This window comes from Penicillium subrubescens, assembly GCF_028828155.1.
Source record: "Penicillium subrubescens strain IBT 31985 chromosome Unknown utg000010l_segment0_segment0, whole genome shotgun sequence".
Lineage (NCBI taxonomy): Eukaryota > Fungi > Ascomycota > Eurotiomycetes > Eurotiales > Aspergillaceae > Penicillium > Penicillium subrubescens.
In genome coordinates this window covers 3256480-3275420 of record NW_026643160.1, presented here as the reverse complement: position 1 = coordinate 3275420, position 18941 = coordinate 3256480, and the positions used below count along the sequence as shown (strand labels likewise).

The 18941-nt window shown below is 50.7% G+C and overlaps 6 protein-coding genes across 6 annotated transcripts; 4 read left to right on the top strand and 2 right to left on the bottom strand.

Moving 5' to 3' along the window:
* Nucleotides 1-1617: 1617 nt before the first annotated feature.
* Nucleotides 1618-1866, bottom strand: N7473_012361 (uncharacterized protein; the record flags this gene model as incomplete). The annotated part of the gene is made up of 1 exon (XM_057158300.1): nucleotides 1618-1866. The coding sequence occupies one exon, from the start codon at nucleotides 1864-1866 to the stop codon at nucleotides 1618-1620; it is 249 nt and encodes an 82-aa protein (XP_057004150.1).
* Nucleotides 1867-4753: 2887 nt separating this feature from the next.
* On the top strand, nucleotides 4754-7102 carry pps1 (tyrosine/serine/threonine protein phosphatase PPS1; the record flags this gene model as incomplete). Its single annotated transcript, XM_057158299.1, has 6 exons — nucleotides 4754-5510; nucleotides 5567-5653; nucleotides 5709-6605; nucleotides 6690-6810; nucleotides 6869-6925; nucleotides 6976-7102. 6 exons carry the CDS (start codon nucleotides 4754-4756, stop codon nucleotides 7100-7102), a joined length of 2046 nt encoding a protein of 681 aa, XP_057004149.1.
* A 900-nt stretch (nucleotides 7103-8002) lies between these two features.
* On the bottom strand, nucleotides 8003-10473 carry N7473_012359 (mismatch repair ATPase MLH1; the record flags this gene model as incomplete). The annotated part of the gene is made up of 4 exons (XM_057158298.1): nucleotides 8003-9736; nucleotides 9792-10058; nucleotides 10124-10303; nucleotides 10372-10473. The coding sequence occupies 4 exons, from the start codon at nucleotides 10471-10473 to the stop codon at nucleotides 8003-8005; spliced, it is 2283 nt and encodes a 760-aa protein (XP_057004148.1).
* Nucleotides 10474-10725: 252 nt separating this feature from the next.
* Nucleotides 10726-12812, top strand: N7473_012358 (uncharacterized protein; the record flags this gene model as incomplete). The annotated part of the gene is made up of 3 exons (XM_057158297.1): nucleotides 10726-11335; nucleotides 11397-11648; nucleotides 11707-12812. The coding sequence occupies 3 exons, from the start codon at nucleotides 10726-10728 to the stop codon at nucleotides 12810-12812; spliced, it is 1968 nt and encodes a 655-aa protein (XP_057004147.1).
* Nucleotides 12813-13258: 446 nt separating this feature from the next.
* Nucleotides 13259-16264, top strand: N7473_012357 (proteasome regulatory particle base subunit RPN1; the record flags this gene model as incomplete). Its single annotated transcript, XM_057158296.1, has 5 exons — nucleotides 13259-13403; nucleotides 13505-13569; nucleotides 13639-13803; nucleotides 13871-16183; nucleotides 16238-16264. 5 exons carry the CDS (start codon nucleotides 13259-13261, stop codon nucleotides 16262-16264), a joined length of 2715 nt encoding a protein of 904 aa, XP_057004146.1.
* Nucleotides 16265-16751: 487 nt separating this feature from the next.
* On the top strand, nucleotides 16752-18342 carry N7473_012356 (protein kinase RIO2). Its single transcript, XM_057158295.1, has 3 exons — nucleotides 16752-16877; nucleotides 16957-17101; nucleotides 17171-18342. The coding sequence occupies exons 1-3, from the start codon at nucleotides 16815-16817 to the stop codon at nucleotides 18205-18207; spliced, it is 1245 nt and encodes a 414-aa protein (XP_057004145.1). The 5' UTR covers nucleotides 16752-16814; the 3' UTR covers nucleotides 18208-18342.
* Nucleotides 18343-18941: the final 599 nt, after the last annotated feature.

The window sequence follows — 18941 nt, the reverse complement described above, 5'->3', positions numbered from 1 at the left end:
GCGAGTTGGCCGAGGCGCTTGGGCCACACCTTGATTCTCCACCGCCTCCAATTTCCTTATCGCTGTTCCCTTATCGTCCTTTTCTCCTCAGCTGCGCGTCTGCGACATCATCGTGGCTAGGATCTCAATGACAGTCTCGTTGAAAGAGAGAGTGGTGCTGCTACGGATAAATGTCTGAACGATTTCCACGGTATGGTAAGTGATAAGGTAGGTTTGTTGACTGTTCTTACTTACTCCTTACTAGCCATCAATGTATCACTCAAAAGTGCCGAGGCACGATCTATCGCCAAATCCCACCCAAAATATTGAGGAGTCACGGGAATCTTGTGGCGGTGCATCAGATCATGCTTGGTTATTGTTAAAGAGTAGCTCGACGAAGAAGCGAGGGATAAGTTCATGTCGTTGAACTTGCCCCGAACTGATACTGATTCATTCCTCCATGTAGCGATCCAGTATCATCCATGTAGGCTGACCTGGGGAATTCTGACTGAATCATACCCATCGATGGGAGTAAGGGAATCAGGCGCGTGTTTAGTTTCAGGATCCATCAAAAGAAAGCTAGGCCCGTGCCTGAGTATATCACTTAAGCCGCCGAGGAGACTAGAGATTGGGACCGTCCTTACCTATCGAGGTTATCTCCACGCGAACCCCTACATACATCGCTTAGAGTTAGTGAAATTAGGACGGAGCATTCATGCAAAACTGGTCAATGCTTCATGTACAAGCTTCTTAGCTTCTAGGCGCTGGTAGCAATTGCCCACTCGGAAGTCATGGCACCTATGATAGAACAGATGTATTCACCTTCTACGACTTGATATCTTTAAGCTATCCTAAGAAAAAATTCTAGAACTTCATAACATCGCGTGGTATCTCTTGCGTGATTTCTCCACCCAGATATGCCATACTATCACATCCATGAAAGGACACGAAGAAGGCCATCTCTTTCCACACTACTACAGCAGGTACGCCAATACACCTCCTCTCCAACTGTTGGTTACACCAGTGATAATACCTGTCATATTTGTACTCAACTTCCCCAGTCATGTTTCAGGTACGGCGCCGCTGACGTCTCGCTTAGGTTGTTTCAGTAGCTATCCTGGTATGCGGACTTGCGGGGACAAATTCAATGCCAACGTCGTCTCATATGACTTGTCTCTTTGCACTGCCAATGAGAAGCAAGGCTGGGATGTTTCCATGTCGATTGGTGAATCTTGGGACTCGCCGTTAAATATGATTGGCAAGACGGACAGGTTGGAAGTGGGTGGACTGGACTTTGGCTCGCTCCGTGGTCCCAGGTGACAAAAATCCTGATACCAAAGAAGAAGGAACCATGAAAATCATCGAAGTCCCCCGGGGTATTGGCTAATTAATATAAGTACCACGTGAGTTGATAGCGTTGTTATTGCCCCTAGATCATGACTCGCCAGCCATATCGCCTAGACAGTCGACAGTGACCAGCAAAGCGTTGTTAGATACCCGGGTGTTTGCCCGGTATGTGTGTCGCGTGATCCGGGTAGCTGCTGTATGGCCCGTTTTCGCCAACCTATGACTTCGGCGACGTGTTGCCATCTTTCGAAGCTTCAGGCTGATTGGCTATGATAATATAGCGCTCCTGTTCTATGTTTTCTCGGGGCAGACAAGTGGATTCGGAACCGTAGCAGGAACGCCAGAACTTTGCGAGTCAAAGTAAAGGTCTTGGGCATTCTCCTTGACGATGTTCATGCAGGTCGCTGCCAGTTCCTGGATTGATCTCGGCGAAGCAACCACCCAGCGGCCCGCAAGATGCGCAAGAACTTCACTGTAGTAAAAGAGATCATCAGTCTGAGTCTTCCCGGATACATGATCCCGGTAAGGGAGGATGGGCATTAGTTGCCACTCGCGTGTTGGTTACAGTACTGTTAGTTTATACGTTGCCTGAGTTTGATACTCATAGATTCTATCCAATTCCGAATTGAGTACTCACCGACCCTTGCCACTTACCTCGAGACAAAGAAAACACTGTTGATCAGTTGACAAGTCCAAGATGCAATAGCAGACTGAGACTGGACGGGTCATTCCCGGATGATGTGACCAGCATCCTTCGCCCAGTCCGAGACGGCAAACGGCTCAATATCCTGTTCGCTATATGTGAGCAAACGCGATACGGATCACCGGGATCGACTACGTATATGACATGCTTGCCGCACTATAACCGAGGATCGGTGGCGGGGTTGCCAGGTTGTTGTAAAGTCTCAACCGGGCAGGGCCCGCTTTTTGTTTGTGATGGCGCAGGGGTTGTAATGAGTTGACCAATAAGTATGATGTTTGACACGTTTTGGGAAAACATTGGTTTGGATGATGGGGACGAAGGAGGGAAGGACAGTGGGAATGATGGGCTTGGCAGGGCTTGACGGGTCAGCTGAAGTGTGGTTGGGATAGTAAGCGCTACAGAAAGAAGGGAAATACGGATGGAAGGATTCAACTATAGGACATTATTACGATATGGTAGCCTTGTAGCCTTGAACAGGCGTGGTACAAGGTAAATAGTGTTTCTGGCTCAAGGTTGGCCCGATAAGCCCCCCTTCCTGCAGTGCCACTTGGGACAACAGCTGTTGGAGCTACTTTGGGCTGCTACCAGCTTCAGACATACCTTGTCTCAGTTAGAAATAGGAGATCTTAATGTGAATACCTTCATGACATGAATTTCGCATCATATTCTACTGCACGCTCTCGTAGCCTTCGAGACTGTCTTCCAAACGCCCCGGTCGCAAGACAGACAAGACGTTGAAATAATTCCACGCATATCACGACCCCCACTTGGGGTAGAGTGGATCGCATTGGCGATCCGGGGTGAGAGCCCCAGCTCCTTGGGCCATCTTGAAACCGGTCTGGATCCTAGTGGTGAGTTGGAATGAGTTGAGTTGAGAGGAGAGTTTTTTTTTTGCCTCGATGGTCATGTTATGTCGTAACGCCGGGAAGTAGTACTCCATTTCCCCGGTCGCAGGAAGCATAACTCGCTGGTCGAAATACGTATCCACCCAAATCCAAACCATATCAGTAACCAACTGTTCACTATCCAGATATCATATCGTTATCGCCGTTGTTGTCCGGTGAATCAGAGAGCACGCGCGCAAATTGAGTTTCAGCGTCCATCCACGGGTCTCGGGGGGAAAGCATGTCCGCCATCGAGAGTGGTGGTAGTGTCAGAGGGTACGTACATCCTGTACAGTTATGTAGGCATGCCCGAGGCGTGAGATTTCCAAGGAGGGTGGATCTTGGTCAACGATGTAGTGCCCGGGACTTGTAATGGAACCAGCGCCAGTAGCAGAACTAGCGCGGGGCTAGTTATGTGCGGGGGACTCTTTCCTTTGTTGGCGCCACGAGTCGACAAGAAGAAGAGGAGAGAAGGAAAAGTGGAGGCAGGCTGGAGTAGTGGCCCCGGACGCACAGACGCGACCAGCTGGGCCTCGAACGAAGGAGGGGGGGGAAAGATAGGGACTGGATCGGGGGAGGAGGGGAAAGGCCGGAAGTTAGCAATCTCAGCGTCATCGGAAAAGGGAGGGGAGATGGTTGGCTTGGGATGATTGGCCAAGCAAGGGGTGGTACATGGACAATTGGAGGGGGGAAGAAGAAGTACTTTTGGTTAGGAGTCCCACAAAGAATTTGAAGGGTGCATAACCTTATGGAGTGGAGAGTCTGGAGTATTTGGAAGTATGTACTTAGTAGCTGGTATACGGTACTATTGGTGATGGTCCCGATCGATCTAGTCAGGGACTGCGCCATTGTCCAACAATCCTCTGGACCGTGAGCATTGATATTCTTAGTACTTCAATAAGTATTCTAGCTACAATAGCTACTCCTGCAACCTTAGTGACTGAGTGCTACTGTAGGTAATCATCCGGTCGAGTTAGTCGAGTTTATGGTGTGGAGAGGAGTGGGGACCTCTGAATGGAGCCAGCCATGGGCGGGACCCGGGGGAGACGATGACGACGATGATAAGTGATGATGATGATGATGATAATCAGAGAGGAGAAGATAATCAATTGATACGAGGCTCTCCTCATAGTGAAACTAATCTATCTATCAGATCCTGAAGTGATTGGACATGACTCTAGATACTAGATTAGTACGTAAAGTATTAAAGTGTGTAATACCATCCAGGGTAATTACCCTCTCTTAACTTGAGTTCATTGTGGAACTTTGGAGGTACATCCCGCTGGGGTATCCGTTGTACCTCAACACACGTCCACTTCCACTTCCACTTTACCACCCATCTTGCTATCCTCCCCTCTTCTTCCTGCTCTCACTTTACTCTCTTGCTACAAATTCCATCAAAATCTATGTCAGTGGTCTCTTCCTCCCTATAGTCATTGTTCCCATTTCCCCCACCCTCGTTGTTCTGTCCCTCCGACTCATTCCTGGCCCCTTGCTGGTGCCCTTATCTCTCACGTCGTATGACTGTGCACTGTATTGGCCGGCCCCCTTCACACCTTCACATTCTCACACAATCCCTCGGCTCTCCTCTTCTTCGAAATCCCGATCTGGCGATACTCCTGGGTTGTCTCTAATAAGACCCCATCGCAGAACCAAGCCCGCTTCTTGCGACTCAACTGAGAGCCTTATCTCTCCCACTCGTTCACCCATTAGTACCCAACACTCACAAATGATGTGATCGGCGATTCGCCTGATCTCTGGCTGCCGAACCCTCATACAATAAGACCCTCCGTCCACTTGCGATTACCCACTCTGCGCCTTCGGCCCGCCCCTTCCCATCATGGCGACTGTCGTGGTTCAACAGCAGCATGCGCTGCAGCATTCGACTCCGCCGCCTTCACCCATTCCCACAGCACTCGCCATCCCCCGCCGAACTAGCCCAATCCCGAACAAGCATCTTCCCGTCTGCCCAACTGGGCCCTCACCATCGGAATCGGCCTCCCAGGAGTCACTGGGACTCCGAATGACCAATGAACAGACATCCTCTCTTTTGTACCCTCCAGAGGGCTTTGTGCGTCTCTCACGCCTGCCGTCACCAACGGTATATGCCCTCGATGGCGAGACACTGGCCGCCGCGCTCAATCATCAGGCGGCGCAGCCCCTACCAGATCCATCGCAAATGTTCCCCTGGCTGCATGGTCTGCATCCAGATAACCACCTGCAGTTGGGCTTCTTTTCCAGTCGCAAACGCTCCGCGCGCCGAGCGCCGAAATGCTGGCGCGGCATCACTGTGGTCAAGCTTGGCGGTGACCTGACTAAGGCGCGCATCAAGGGTGCTGTGACTGCCCAGGAAGTGATCACTCCATCGGCACGTTTCTTGATGTCCGATCCACCAGAGGGATTCTCGGTTCGGAACTTCCATATCCAGACAGCCAAATTGGCTGCCATGTCAGATATTGTTGTCTATGCCGAAGATGGAGCGAGTAGATCCGAGTTGCTTGCGCTGGCGGAGGATTTTGTCACAGCCCAGCAGGCCTGGAGATTGAAGAATGACCCCGCCCAGGAGCGCCCAGCATACAACACCTTTGTCTTAACGAGTAAGTCGCTCTGTCTCTGTATTGGGCAAGGTTCACTCAACTCACATCCGGTACAGGTAGCTTTGCCGACTTTGAAAAGAAATGCCCCAGCATGGTGGCCATCGACTCTAACGGCCATAGTACAGGCCAAGTCATGGACTTTTGTAAGTTAAACTTTCACAATACGAGCTCGGAAGTCCCATGCTTACTAGTTGTCAGTCCAATGGGAGCGTCTTGAAATGTGCAGCATGTCCCGAGCATCAGAGATATCTGCCAATGTCTTCCTCGGACCCACTCCAGAGTACATACTGAGGCCTGGCACATGTCAGCCGCCGAAGGAGAAGACCTACGATCTTCTGATTGAGGCCAGCGATCTGGCCAATATTCCAGGCCCTCGTTTCTTGGGCATGATGGACAAGCAGCTGGAAGGTGGCACCCAGCGTATGGAGTTCCCCTCATCAGGTTCGATTGTTCTTCCCTCGGGCAATACCCGCGAAGTGGAGGATATCGTAAACACGATCCGCTGGATCTATTATCTGGCGAACCCAGAACAGCCCGCCGAGGTGGCTGATCGCGAAGGCGATGTCGCCATGACTCACGCTGGCAAGAAACCCCGCCGAGTGTTGATCCACTGTGCTGATGGATACACTGAGAGCTCGCTGCTTGCTGTCGCATATTACATGTTTGCCGAGGGAGTTCCTGCACCGGAGGCTTGGCTCCAGCTTCATTGTAACAAAAAGCGCAACTTCTTTACATACCCAACCGATGTCGCATTTCTGAGTCACATTCAGCCGCGCCTGCTGCAGGAAAGTCCTGCCTCGCGGTCCATCGACACCTCGTGTATTTGGGATCCTGACTGGTTCTTGAAGATGGACGGATCCCTCCCCAGCCGGATCCTGCCGTACCTGTATCTGGGAAATCTCAACCATGCGAATAACCCGGACTTGCTGCGGGAGCTCGGCATCCGACGTGTTTTGAGTATCGGCGAGGCTGTTAACTGGAGCCTTGAGGAACGCTCCAAGTGGGGTACTGACAACTTGATGTTCATTCATAATGTGCAGGATAACGGCATCGACCCGTTGTCAGAGGAGATAGATCGGTGCCTGGAGTTTATTGGTAAGTTGACATGGTTCTCTGGACAGGCTGGGCCCTGGCCTGTCCAGGTCGTTTGCTTTGGGTTTAGTACTGACAGTGTGTCAGGCAAAGGAAAGAGCGACGGAACTGCGACCTTGGTTCACTGTCGCGTGGGTGTATCCAGATCCGCCAGTATCTGCATCGCGGAGGTGATGGCCTCGCAAGGGCTGTCTTTCCCTCGTGCTTAGTATGTTTTCCCCTGCCCCTCTTTGTTAAAAGTCTCCACCGTCTGACCTTCCACTTAGTTGCTTTGTCCGGGCTAGACGTTTAAACGTAATCATTCAGCCTCACCTTCGATTTGTGTAAGTCCACCCACCCCTCCCTTCACTTCGTCATCGCTGACAGAAACCAGCTACGAGCTTCTGCAGTGGGAACAGCTGCAAAAGCAAAAGCGCGGCATCCCCTCAAAACGAGAGTTGGAATGGGCAACTGTCTCGCGTGAGATTGCCCTCCTCAACAAGCCGTACTCGAGAACCTAATAGACGGCACCAACACTACCCTCCTACCTTCTCCTTTCTCCCTTGGAGTCTTGCATACACTACGACAAGCTCTTACTCGATGTGCTCGGTCTCGGTATACTTTATCCGTTTCTCGTTTACCGTGGCGATTCTCGCCTTCACGCTATGCATGGCAGATTTCCATCATACCTTTACCTTTCGATTCCTGACTGGCCATGTGGGAATTTTTCTCCTTTTTGATGTTTGAATGATTTGAAACACGACTTTCTGAATGACGGATGACTTGTTGATTGATTCGTACTTGAGTTTTGGCGCTGGGCGTTACGGGTCATATTTATCGGATGAGATGACAGGGAGGATCCCAACTACAACAACAACATGGATTGACGAGTGCACGCTATTCTTTACTTTGACCCTTTCTCGCCATGACTATCATCATCATGTTCCACCATGGCAATTTTCATTTCCAACATGTCGGGGTCACCCGCCCTTTTTACCTCTTCATTTCTTCTGGGATTCTTTCGATTCATCGCCATTACACCTTTCCGGCTTTGACTTGTGGATTCTGTTTGTTCTTCATTTCACTTCAGCTTGTCAAGACTCAGAATTTCGGGCGATCATCCATATTGACATGGGGTTTGTGGGCGAATTTTATGGTCCATTTAGAACTCTGTGCCATAGCGACACCGCATTTTGTTGACACCTTCTCATTTTGTTATCTCTTGTACTGGATTAGGATCATATGTGTTATTGAGTACGGGACAGGACAGGTATGGTCGATGACCGTGACTACGGGATCTATCTTATTTTGAATTCTATCCAGGGGTTTGGAGTTTAACTTGGTCTTCTTCTCGAGTTGTATCTCATCTTGTATTTGTAAACTGATAAGTCTATGGTTCGTAACAGGTTTGTTTGGGATGTTCAACATCGCTCAAAAACTCTGTAAAGACCCTTCAGATCGGCAACCTCGACAACTCCCTTGAGCATCCGTGATGTGGCGACCAGTCGAGAGCGAATGGCAGGGAATACAGCATACTCCAACATTCGCATCATCTGTGTCCGGCGTGCCTGGATCAATGGGTCTTCGTTCCCTGCCACTGTGCTGTCTTCATTGGTTTGGGGCACTTCTTGCCCCGTCTCGTCGTTCAAATGGGCCGGATGATCATTTGATGGCGGTGACGGAAGCACAGGGAGTTGCTCCGGTGTATAGAAAGCAGCCAGCTCACGCAGGAACGTGCGGAAGCACTCCTCCTCACCGGTCCAGTCCACGTACGGACCTAGACGGAGTAGGAAGCGCGGTAGCTTCGCTAGAGACGGAACGTAGCCTTTCAATAGCAGCGGGAGTGTAAGCAACTCCCCTTCTTCACTGACCTTCATTGAAAAGTACTCGTCAAGCATCTCCCGTCGCTCGACCAGAGTACGGGATATTAGTTCGGCGGCATTAGCCAGAATCTTCGCAGCTTCGGGGTTATTTCCATCCGCTTGTTCCTCTTTCTCGGCGTCAACTGCGATTTGCAGTAGATCGACCAGCTTTGGAGGTGGATCTAGCTTGATCTCGCCAAAGTTTCCAAAGTCTGTTAGTCCGACTTGGTAGAAGAATTCGTTGCATGTGAGCCCGTAGTCTACTAGGTAGAGTTTCACGCCGGATTGGATGGCTACGAGACGTCTTCGCTCGTCCACGAGGCCGACGTATGTGTGCGATGCGAACATTTCGGTTAAGGTGTTGTGCATGGTGGCGCGCACGGCGCTGCGGAGATTTTTGACGGATGTTAAGGCGATGCGGAGTGGTTGACGATCTGTGATCTCGTACTGGAGTCCGTCGTCTTGAATGGGTGGTTGGGGGATGCCGGGTTCGGTGGATACCCCCGGGCCAGAAGGTGATGGGATAGGAGCTGGAGTGAGCATAGAGGTGATTTTGCGGATTTTAGAGTCCGTTCGGACCAGATTGTTTTCATATGGGCGCTTGGTTGGTGCAGGGGTCTTGGGGGTAGCTCCTGCATTTCCTTCCGTGGCGTCATCTTTGGGTAACTGTTGAAGTGTTTCGATGGTCTGCACGCCAGGTAGAAGACTTTGTGTGAGGAAGGTGCGGCTCGAGTCGACTTGAGCTAGCTTGGATCTAATTTCGTCACAGACCATCTCGATGATCTCATCCTCATTTAGGAAATTAACCTCCCTCTTCGTCGGGTGGACATTGACATCGACACGGTTGGGCTCAATCTCTAGGTCGAGATACACGAAAGGATGACCGCCTTTAGGCAAGAAGGCAGAGTATGTCTGTTCCATGGCTCGTTTGATGGCCGTCGATTCGACCGCTCTGTGGTTGATGAAAAGAAGAATAGTAGTTTTCTTAACGTGGTAGTTGGCGTTCGTAGCAAGACCCGAGGCACGGAAGCCAAGTTTATCATTAGAAACCTTGTACTCGACCAACTCGTTGGCAACCGCACTACCGTGAATTTGGCGAATCCGATCAATAGTATTCGCAGCCGACGGAGTCGAGACGCTGACCCCCGAGTCGCCATGCTTGCGACACGAGAAAGCGACTCCGGCACAATGTACCGCATATCTGCCTACCACGTCGAGGATCTTGGCATACTCTTCACTCGCTGAGCGAAAGGCGCGACGGCGAGTAGGGACGTTGTAGAAAAGATCCTCAACCTAGTATCTTCGTCAGATCCATTGGTTCCCCTCGACTAGCTAAGCCAACACTCACGGTTATTTGCGTGCCTCCTCGTCCAGCTGTAGCTTTCGGGGCAGCAGGTTGGCCTGGCTTGGCCGGGACCAGCTTCCCATCACCGTAATGTGCTCTCCAGGCACAGCTCGATCCAGCCGTCTTCGTTGTAACCGTCAAGTGGGCAATATGACTGATGCTTGCCAATGCTTCGCCGCGGAAACCGTATGTCCCGATAGAAGTGAGGTCCTCGAATTCCTTGAGTTTGGACGTCGTGAATCGTTCGCAGAGAATAGGAAGATCCTCGCGCTAAAGTACGTCAGCATTCTGAATCTCCTTGGTCTATTCGGTGTACCGAGGCTTGGTCAACCCACGTCAATGCCGTGTCCATTGTCCGTAATTTGTAGTAGCTTCAGCCCACCATCCTTGACAAGAACCTCGATCGACGTTGATCCCGCATCCACGGCATTTTCAATCAACTCCTTCAGTGCATGCATGGGCGCAACAATGATTTCTCCAGCAGCGATTTTATTGACAACGTCGGGATCTAGAGCCTTCAGAGCTCAGTTAGCTTAAGGATGATCGCATGTATTGTTGGCAGCCTGGCAATCAGGAGTCCTACCTTGATTCGCTTCGGTTTCGGGGGCCCAGACACGTCTGTCTCCTCCACTGGGCGCTTTTCGCCCCGCTGCTCAGGGACATCAACATCCATCTCGCCCGCCATGGTGAGGTAGATGGTGCGTCGCGTGTTCGACTCGTGGCGTGGAGAAGAAACGCGAGCTCTGACGAGGCGATAAAGGCGATAAGCGCTGCGGGTATCATTGTTGGTGGAGACTCTCCTTTAGCTTAATTGAATCTCCTCAAGTTACCGACCTGCTCACGCTGGCCGCAACTCAAGCAGTTGAACTGAGCATTATTCTTATTTCAATGCTACAGTCAAGGCGTCGGGATACTACGGCGCCTGTGTCTACACACTATGGCGCCTACAAAGATGTCCTTGCGGACCGATGAGGAGCGTGGCAAGAAGGACGATGATCACCGAGTTTCCGATCAAACGCGCTTTCGCCCCCTTCGACGCTCAAGTATACCTCGTCTCCGGCGGGTAATAGTAGTGCTCATTGCTCTTTTCCTTGTGTACGAGTTTTTCAAGCACATGCCCACGGGCTTGACTCCCGCCGCAGAACGATACAATCCCAAGATCGCGGCGCTTAAACACCAAAATCCTAGGCCGCCTCCAGGATCGGTGCAGTCTCCTACAGCGCCAAAGGTTCAGGTTCCACCAAAGGCAGAGATAAACCATAAGGAATCCGATGAGCAGCCCCTATACGATGGGAAGATCCATTTCTACGAGTTGGCCCAGTCGCTCCCTCGCAAACAACGCCCGGCAACACTGGCTAGCGAGGCGGTGATGTTTGCTGCAGCAAGCCTTCATAGTGTTTCAGATATGCTGCCCTTGGCCTGTGGAATGGCTGTGAAGCGGCTCAATCATGTGCATTTTGTCTTGATGGGGAAAGAGGACGTGTCCATTGAGGGCATTAAACAAGTGAACGGGATCCGCGACCCCGAATGCCCAATAACTTGGCATGGTACGATTTCTATTTCTGATCAAAAACCCTGGATATCATAGATATTGATGCCTTAAAACAGATAGCCGACCGGACCGCGCATCCGAATCTACTCCTGCCCGCCTGGAGCAGTCGGTTGCAGGTGGTTTTGAGGTCCTTCAGGCGTTCATCGGCCCAGAGGTCATAATCACGCAGGGTCTGAACTGGGAAGAACCCTTCTTCTGGAATGGGGTTGAAGGACATAAAAGGGCGTCGGGTACTCCTCATATTGTGCTTCCTGCTCCCTCGATCAATCTTATGTGGATGGCGCACATTGATAGCACCGCCCTTCAAGGCAAGTCTCTCGATCTCGCAACCGTTAAAGATGATTTGAAATACTGACTCTCCACCAGTCTGGAACGATGTCCGCGTCGACATGGTGGTCCATGCATCCGAATACTCAAGCTCCCTCATTCGACTAATTCGATCATTGGATGGCGCCGATTATCTGGGTACGAAGCCCAGCTTGACTATCGAGCTACCTCCCTGGGTCGACGCAAATTTACTGGGTAGCTTGCAAAGTTTGAATGGCTTGTCTCAACTGAAAGGGCGCATCACCTTGCGGCGACGCATTCAGCCCCATTACATGGGCCCGGTCGAGTCTTCTCTTCGCACCGTGGAAAGCTTCTACCCGTTAAACCCGAAACTGTCGCACTTACTCATGTTGTCTCCCCAGACGGAGCTGGCGCCGTCATTCTACCACTACCTCAAGTACAGTATTCTATTTTACAAGCAGTCTGCTCGTGCGCAGCAGGAGGGATCCGAGCTCTTGGGAATTTCTCTAGACCTGCCATCTGCGAAGCCTACCTCCCAGAGTGAGGCTTTCGCTCCACCAGTACCGCAGTCTTCGGATCAGACTCAAAACACCAAGCAAAAACACATTCCGTCTTTCCTCTGGCAAGCGCCAAACAGCAATGCGGCACTATACTTTGGAGACAAATGGGCCGAATTCCACACGTTCGTTTCCAGTCGTTTGGCCGTCTCGGAGGCAGTGATCAATATTCCCTCCCAGGACAAGCTCATTTCTACTAAATATCCAGCTTTTATGGAATATTTACTTGAGATGATGAGAGCCAAAGGATACTATATGATCTATCCATCGTTTCCAGGGCGGACGGCCTCACCTTTGGCCACCGTACATACAGATCTCTATCATCCTCCAGAGGAATTCGCTCATGAGCCAGGCCTCAAACAGTCCGACAGTATTGAGGAGCTGTTGGCAGAGAAGCCAGTTGCCCGTGCGCATACCATCATGCCTCTACTTGACACATTTGAGCTGGGGCATTCGTTCCTTGGGCGGATTCCATTGGTATCTTATGATGCAGAGCGGTTGACAGAGGAAATGCTTCAGCAGCGGACCGTGGAATATGCTAAGAACTTCCGGGTTCGATACGGAGGTTGCTCACAAGATGACTTGGTTGAGGATCCCTCTGCGTATCTATTCTGTCGAAAAGAATGATCTGTGGACGTAGTATCTTTCAATCTTGCAATTTGTTGTCATAATGTAGAGATACGAATTGTGACATCAGCTGTTGATGATGTCCATCAAGACTATCCTTAGTTTGAAGTACCAATGCCTGTAGAATCCTTAAATTTCGTTTGTCCAGGGCGAGGTATTTACTAGTTAATTACTAGTTAATTATCATGCTGCGACGTTGGTCAGCGGACACCCCATCCAGACAAAACAATGACGAGGGCTTGGCGTAATTACATAATCCGGGAGCTGCACCAGCCCGAGCTCTCTGCGCTTCCATCAACCAGCTTACAATCCACCGCATCACCCGCCATCTGCAAGACTCTATCCCTTTCTCTCATTGAGTCGCTGCAAACCTCGCTTTTTCACCCTTGAAACTTTGCTACACGCCTCCGATTCCACACCGACCTGTTCGCCAGATACCGTCAGAGATGGCGAACGAGGGCGATCGGCCAACCTCCGCCGACAAGGGCAAGGGCAAAGTTGATGATGTTCGCGAGTTGAACGGCAAGAAGCCGCAGAAGGATGAGAAGGCCCCTGCCGAGGGCAAGAAGAAGGATGAGGAGCCTCAGGAAGGTAGGTTGTGTTGAGCACGTTGCACCGGGATTCGGAGCACAGAGCCTGTGGCATCTGCGGCTCGTCCTTGGTATTTGGATCAAATGCTGATTGTATTCAAGATGAGCTTAGCGAGGAGGATCAACAACTGAAAGATGAGCTTGAGATGCTTGTTGAGCGGCTAAAGGTATGATGAATCGTATGCCCCAGCGTGATGCTCTCGATGGACGTTAGTGCTAACAACTGTTCGCAATAGGAGCCGGACACCTCCCTTTACGCACCTGCTTTGGACGCCATCAAGAACTTCATCAAAACCTCAACATCCTCCATGACCGCCGTTCCCAAGCCTCTCAAATTCCTCCGACCGCATTATGACGAGCTTACAGAGCTGTACGAGAAGTGGGCAGCGGGCCCTGTCAAGGTAGGCTTGGGCAATCTTGGTCAGATTTATGAGCTATCAGAGCTAACATCTCCTCTTCTCGTTATAGGACTCGCTGGCCGATATGCTCTCTGTGCTCGGTATGACTTACGGTGACGAGGAGAAGCTAGAGACACTCAAGTACCGCCTGTTGGCCAAGTCGGAAGACCTTGGCTCATGGGGTCACGAATATATCCGACACTTGGCGCTTGAGATCGGGCAAGAATATCAGAACCGATTGAACGCGGAGAAGGAAACACAGGATCTGTTGGACCTTGTACTCTCGCTGGTCCCCTACTTCCTGACTCACAACGCCGAGGCCGATGCTGTTGACCTGCTGAGCGAGATGGAAATCATCGAAGAGATTCCACGATTCGTGGACGAGAACACATACTCTCGTGTCTGCTTGTATATGGTCAGCATGGTCAATCTCCTGACCTATCCCGAAGACCAGCAGTTCCTCCGCACCGCCCACGAGATTTATGTTCGCTACAACAAACTCTCCCAAGCCATCGTGCTTGCTATCCGACTGAACGACATCGACCTCATTAAGAGCGACATCAATGCTACTGAGGATAAAGCTCTTAAGAAGCAGATGGCATTCCTGGTCTCACGGCAGCAGATCTGGCTTGACTTGCCTGCCGAGGATGAGGAAGACGAGGCTCTCAACGACTGCCTGAACAACACCTCTATCCCGAAGCACTTCAAGTCCCTCGGAAAGGAGCTCAACATCTTGGACCCCAAGATGCCCGAAGATATTTACAAGACACATTTGGAGAACAGCCGTGGTGCTGGTCTCACCAACCTTGATTCGGCACGACACAACTTGGCTAGTGCCTTCGTCAACTCGTTCGTCAACGCCGGTTTCGGTAATGATAAGATGATGCTTGTTGAGGGAGAGAAGGGGCCGTGGGTGTGGAAGACCAAGGACGACGGTATGCTCTCGACGACTGCGTCCTTGGGTATGTTGCTGCACCGGGACGTTGAGGATGGACTCGATAAGATCGACAAGTTCACATATGCCCAGGAGGACCAAGTTAAAGCCGGTGCGCTTCTCGCTATCGGTATCTTGAACTCGGGTGTTCGTCTCGACTCCGATCCTGCTCTTGCCCTCTTGAGTGATCCAGACAACCTTGAGGCCAAGAACGTACCAATGCGTGTCGCTTCCATTATGGGTCTTGGTCTAGCATATGCCGGTTCCAACAAGGAAGAGCTCCTGGAGATCCTGCTACCAATTGTGGAAGATGCTTCGCTGGACATGCAGCTTTCTGCGATGGCCGCAGTTTCGCTGGGTCTCATTTTCGTTGGATCATCAAATCACCAGGTTAGCGAGGCCATTGCCACGACGTTAATGGATGAGGAGCGTCAAAAGCAGCTGAAGGACAAGTGGACCCGCTTCATGGCTCTGGGTCTGGCACTGCTCTACTTCGGCCGTCAAGAGGAAGTCGATGTCATCCTCGACATCCTGAAGGCTGTCGACCACCCCATGGCCAAGCCCACTTCTGTCCTTGCCTCTGTTTGCGCCTGGGCCGGTACAGGCACCGTTCTCAAGCTCCAGGAGCTCTTGCACATTTGCAATGACATCATCGAAGAGAAGGAGGAGAACAAGGGCGACGAGCTTGTTCAGTCATACGCCGTTTTGGGTCTCTCCCTCATTGCCATGGGTGAGGATGTCGGTCAGGATATGATTCTCCGCCAGTTCGGCCATCTCATGCACTACGGCTCCAGCAACATTCGTCGGGCCGTCCCTCTTGCCATGGGTCTCATCAGCCCTAGCAACCCCCAGATGAAGGTTTACGATACTTTGTCTCGGTACAGTCACGACAATGACAATGAGGTTGCCATCAACGCCATTTTCGCCATGGGTCTTTGCGGCGCCGGTACCAATAATGCCCGCCTGGCTCAGCTTCTGCGGCAATTGGCTAGTTACTACCACCGTGACCAGAACTCCTTGTTCATGGTCCGCATCGCCCAAGGTCTCCTGCACATGGGCAAGGGTACCATGACCCTCAACCCCTTCCACACCGACCGACAAGTTCTCTCACGGGTATCGGCCGCCGGTCTGCTCACTGTTCTAGTGTCTTTGATTGACGCTAAGCAATTCATCCTGGCCGAACACCACTACCTGCTCTACTTCCTCATCACCGCCATGTTCCCTCGCTTCCTCGTCACCTTGGACGAGGACCTGCAACCTGTTACCGTTAACGTTCGGGTGGGTCAGGCCGTGGATGTTGTCGGACAGGCTGGTCGTCCCAAGACTATCACTGGCTGGCAAACCCAGAGCACACCAGTGCTCCTGTCTTACGGTGAGAGAGCTGAGCTGGAGGACGAACAATATCTTCCTCTCAGCAGCACCCTTGAGGGTCTGGTCATTCTGCGCAAGGTAAGTCACTGACCATCTTGAAAAATTTGATCATTATACTAACTAGACATTCAGAACCCCGATTGGGAAGCCCCCGAATAAACTAAATGAGATGTTTCCCGATCTACCTCCATTCCCCGCCACCAGCGGGTCCAGTATAGGCGGGTTATCGTCGGATCTAATGTATTCAGAACGACTGAGGAATAGCATGGAATATTTTGCCTCCCTTGCATTTGGTTTTATCGGTATAACGGCCGGCTGGGACAGGTTGCGTCCACTAGGAACTCTTGTAGACTACTACATCTTTTCGTCTTTTCGATCATTGGGGGCTCGTGCTTTTTATCTTGAAATTAAAAGATGAATCTTACATGAAACCCCGATAATTGTGATGCTCCATGTAGTTTGACCAAATATCTGTAAATCATTGTTGAACATTTAAAGGCAGTTGAGTCTACTTCTCTTGATTTGTTCACCCAGGGTACTGCTGGACTTACCCATATCTGTCCCAGATAGGAAATAGGGCTTAGGGCTATGAGCTTATCACTTTTTTCTATCTCCGCATCTTCCTTTCAAGTCTAAGTCCAAGCATAACGCGCTTCCCTTGACGATTGAAATATTTCAGAGATTATTATTCATTTGAGACCATCTCAATATGAAGCTCGACGCCAAGGCTCTTCGTTACCTCACCTCTGAGGATTTCAGAGTGCTTCAAGGAGTACTTATCAACCCCTCCACCCCGCCATGATCTCCGATACTCTCTGCTCAGTTTACTAACCATGATCCCTCATGTTTAGGTGGAAGCTGGAAGTCGTAACCATGAAGTCGTTCCTACTCCCCTCATTTCTCAGCTCTCGGGTCTCCGTGGAGGCAGCGGTGTGCATCGGTCTATCTCAAACCTGGCCAAGACGAACCTGATCGCAAAGGTCAAGAACGCGAAGTGTACGCCCATTCCTTCTCATATCGCATCGGATCTATTTCTAGACGACTAATCTTTTGCAAAAATTATAGACGATGGATACCGACTCACTTACGGCGGTCTCGACTACTTGGCGCTGAATGCGCACCAGAAACAAAAAGTCGTCTACTCGGTCGGCAACCAAATTGGTGTGGGCAAGGAATCAGATATCGTCGTGGTCGCACACAGCAGCGGATCTCAGCGCATCCTCAAAATTCACCGTCTCGGTCGTATCTCCTTCCGAACCGTCAAGACGAATCGCGATTACCTCCGACACCGAAACTCGGGATCCTGGATGTACATGTCGCGGCTGGCAGCCATGAAGGAGTTTGCTTTTATGAAGGCGCTCCGAGAGAACGGATTCAATGTCCCCGAGCCCATTGCTCAGAACAGGCATACTATTGTCATGGAATTGATCGATGCTTTCCCACTCCGTCAGATCTCCAAGGTCCCCCACCCCGAAGCGCTGTACTCAGAGTTGATGGATATTATTCTGGAATTTGCACGATTCGGTCTTATTCATGGTGATTTCAACGAGTTCAATATTCTGATCAAGGAGATTGCCGACCCCAGTGGCAAGGGAAAGGCTAGCGTGAACGCGGACGAAGAGTCTGACGAGAATGTCCGGCTGGAACCGGTTATTATTGATTTCCCACAGATGGTTTCCATTGATCATGTTAATGCCGAGATGTACTTTGATCGGGATGTCAATTGTATCAAGCGGTACTTCCAACGGAAGTTCCATTTCGTCAGTGACGCGCCCGGTCCGTTCTTTGCTGATGCCAAGAAAAACTTCATGAAGAACCCTGGCAAGCGACTGGATGTGGAAGTTGAGGCATCTGGATTCTCGAGAAAGATGGCCCGCGAACTGGAGACTTATATGAAGGAAGTCGGTGCAGATGGAGATGCGGGTGCTGCTCGGGATGATCTCGATGATGAGGAGGAGGATGATGACGAGGAGGGCTCTGAAGAGGAGGAGGAAGATGATGACGATGAAGAGCAGGAACAAGCTGGACAAAGCAGCGCCGACGTGGATGAGAGCTCTAACCGCCTAGAGACATTGCAAGTCTCTGAGTCATCCAGGCAATGAGCGAAATCTGAAATTGCGCTTTAATGACCACGAATGATGACTATAGACTGTAATATAAGCTCTTTGTTGTTGCATACTGCCATCTGTTAACCTGTTTAGTAAACATGTCAGCTTCCGTGGACCTTGTTTCTTTCGGCTTCTACTGCTTTGGATTCGTTACTGGTATTGCTATCCCACGTTTCCATCGAAAGTGGACGGAATACCGAGGAAAGCAAAAGGCAGAGCAGCAGCCAGAGTTACCATTGGTACGTTCATCTCGCCCTTTATCCGCAAGGCCAAGTACTTGGGTACGCAATAATGGCCCAGCTACACCATACCGGGAATTGGATTCACGTGGTCATCAGTATCAGCCATGGCGTCCAAATACTGTACCACCTCCAAAATCTCGATAGTTCGAACATGGGTTTCCTCCTATGGGTAGATGTTGTCCCATACCTAGAGCAATCCCATTTCTCTAGAAGACCGACCTGGATTGAGGAACTAGGCGTTATCTAGGTGGTCAATTTCTTGAGATTTCGCAAATTGATAGATCAGAATTAGCCGAATTAAATGAAGCCGGTTTTGTTACAAAGTGAGGCCCTTTGTTTGAATAGAGTGTTTGGCGCCTCGAGTATATTTCGGGATCAAATGGTCAGGGCTCAATAGGTGGGCCCATTGAATGTTACCCTAACATAGGTCGCTATACCGACTGTTGAATAACATCTCATGAAAAGAAGCATAGTAAATTCTGTACC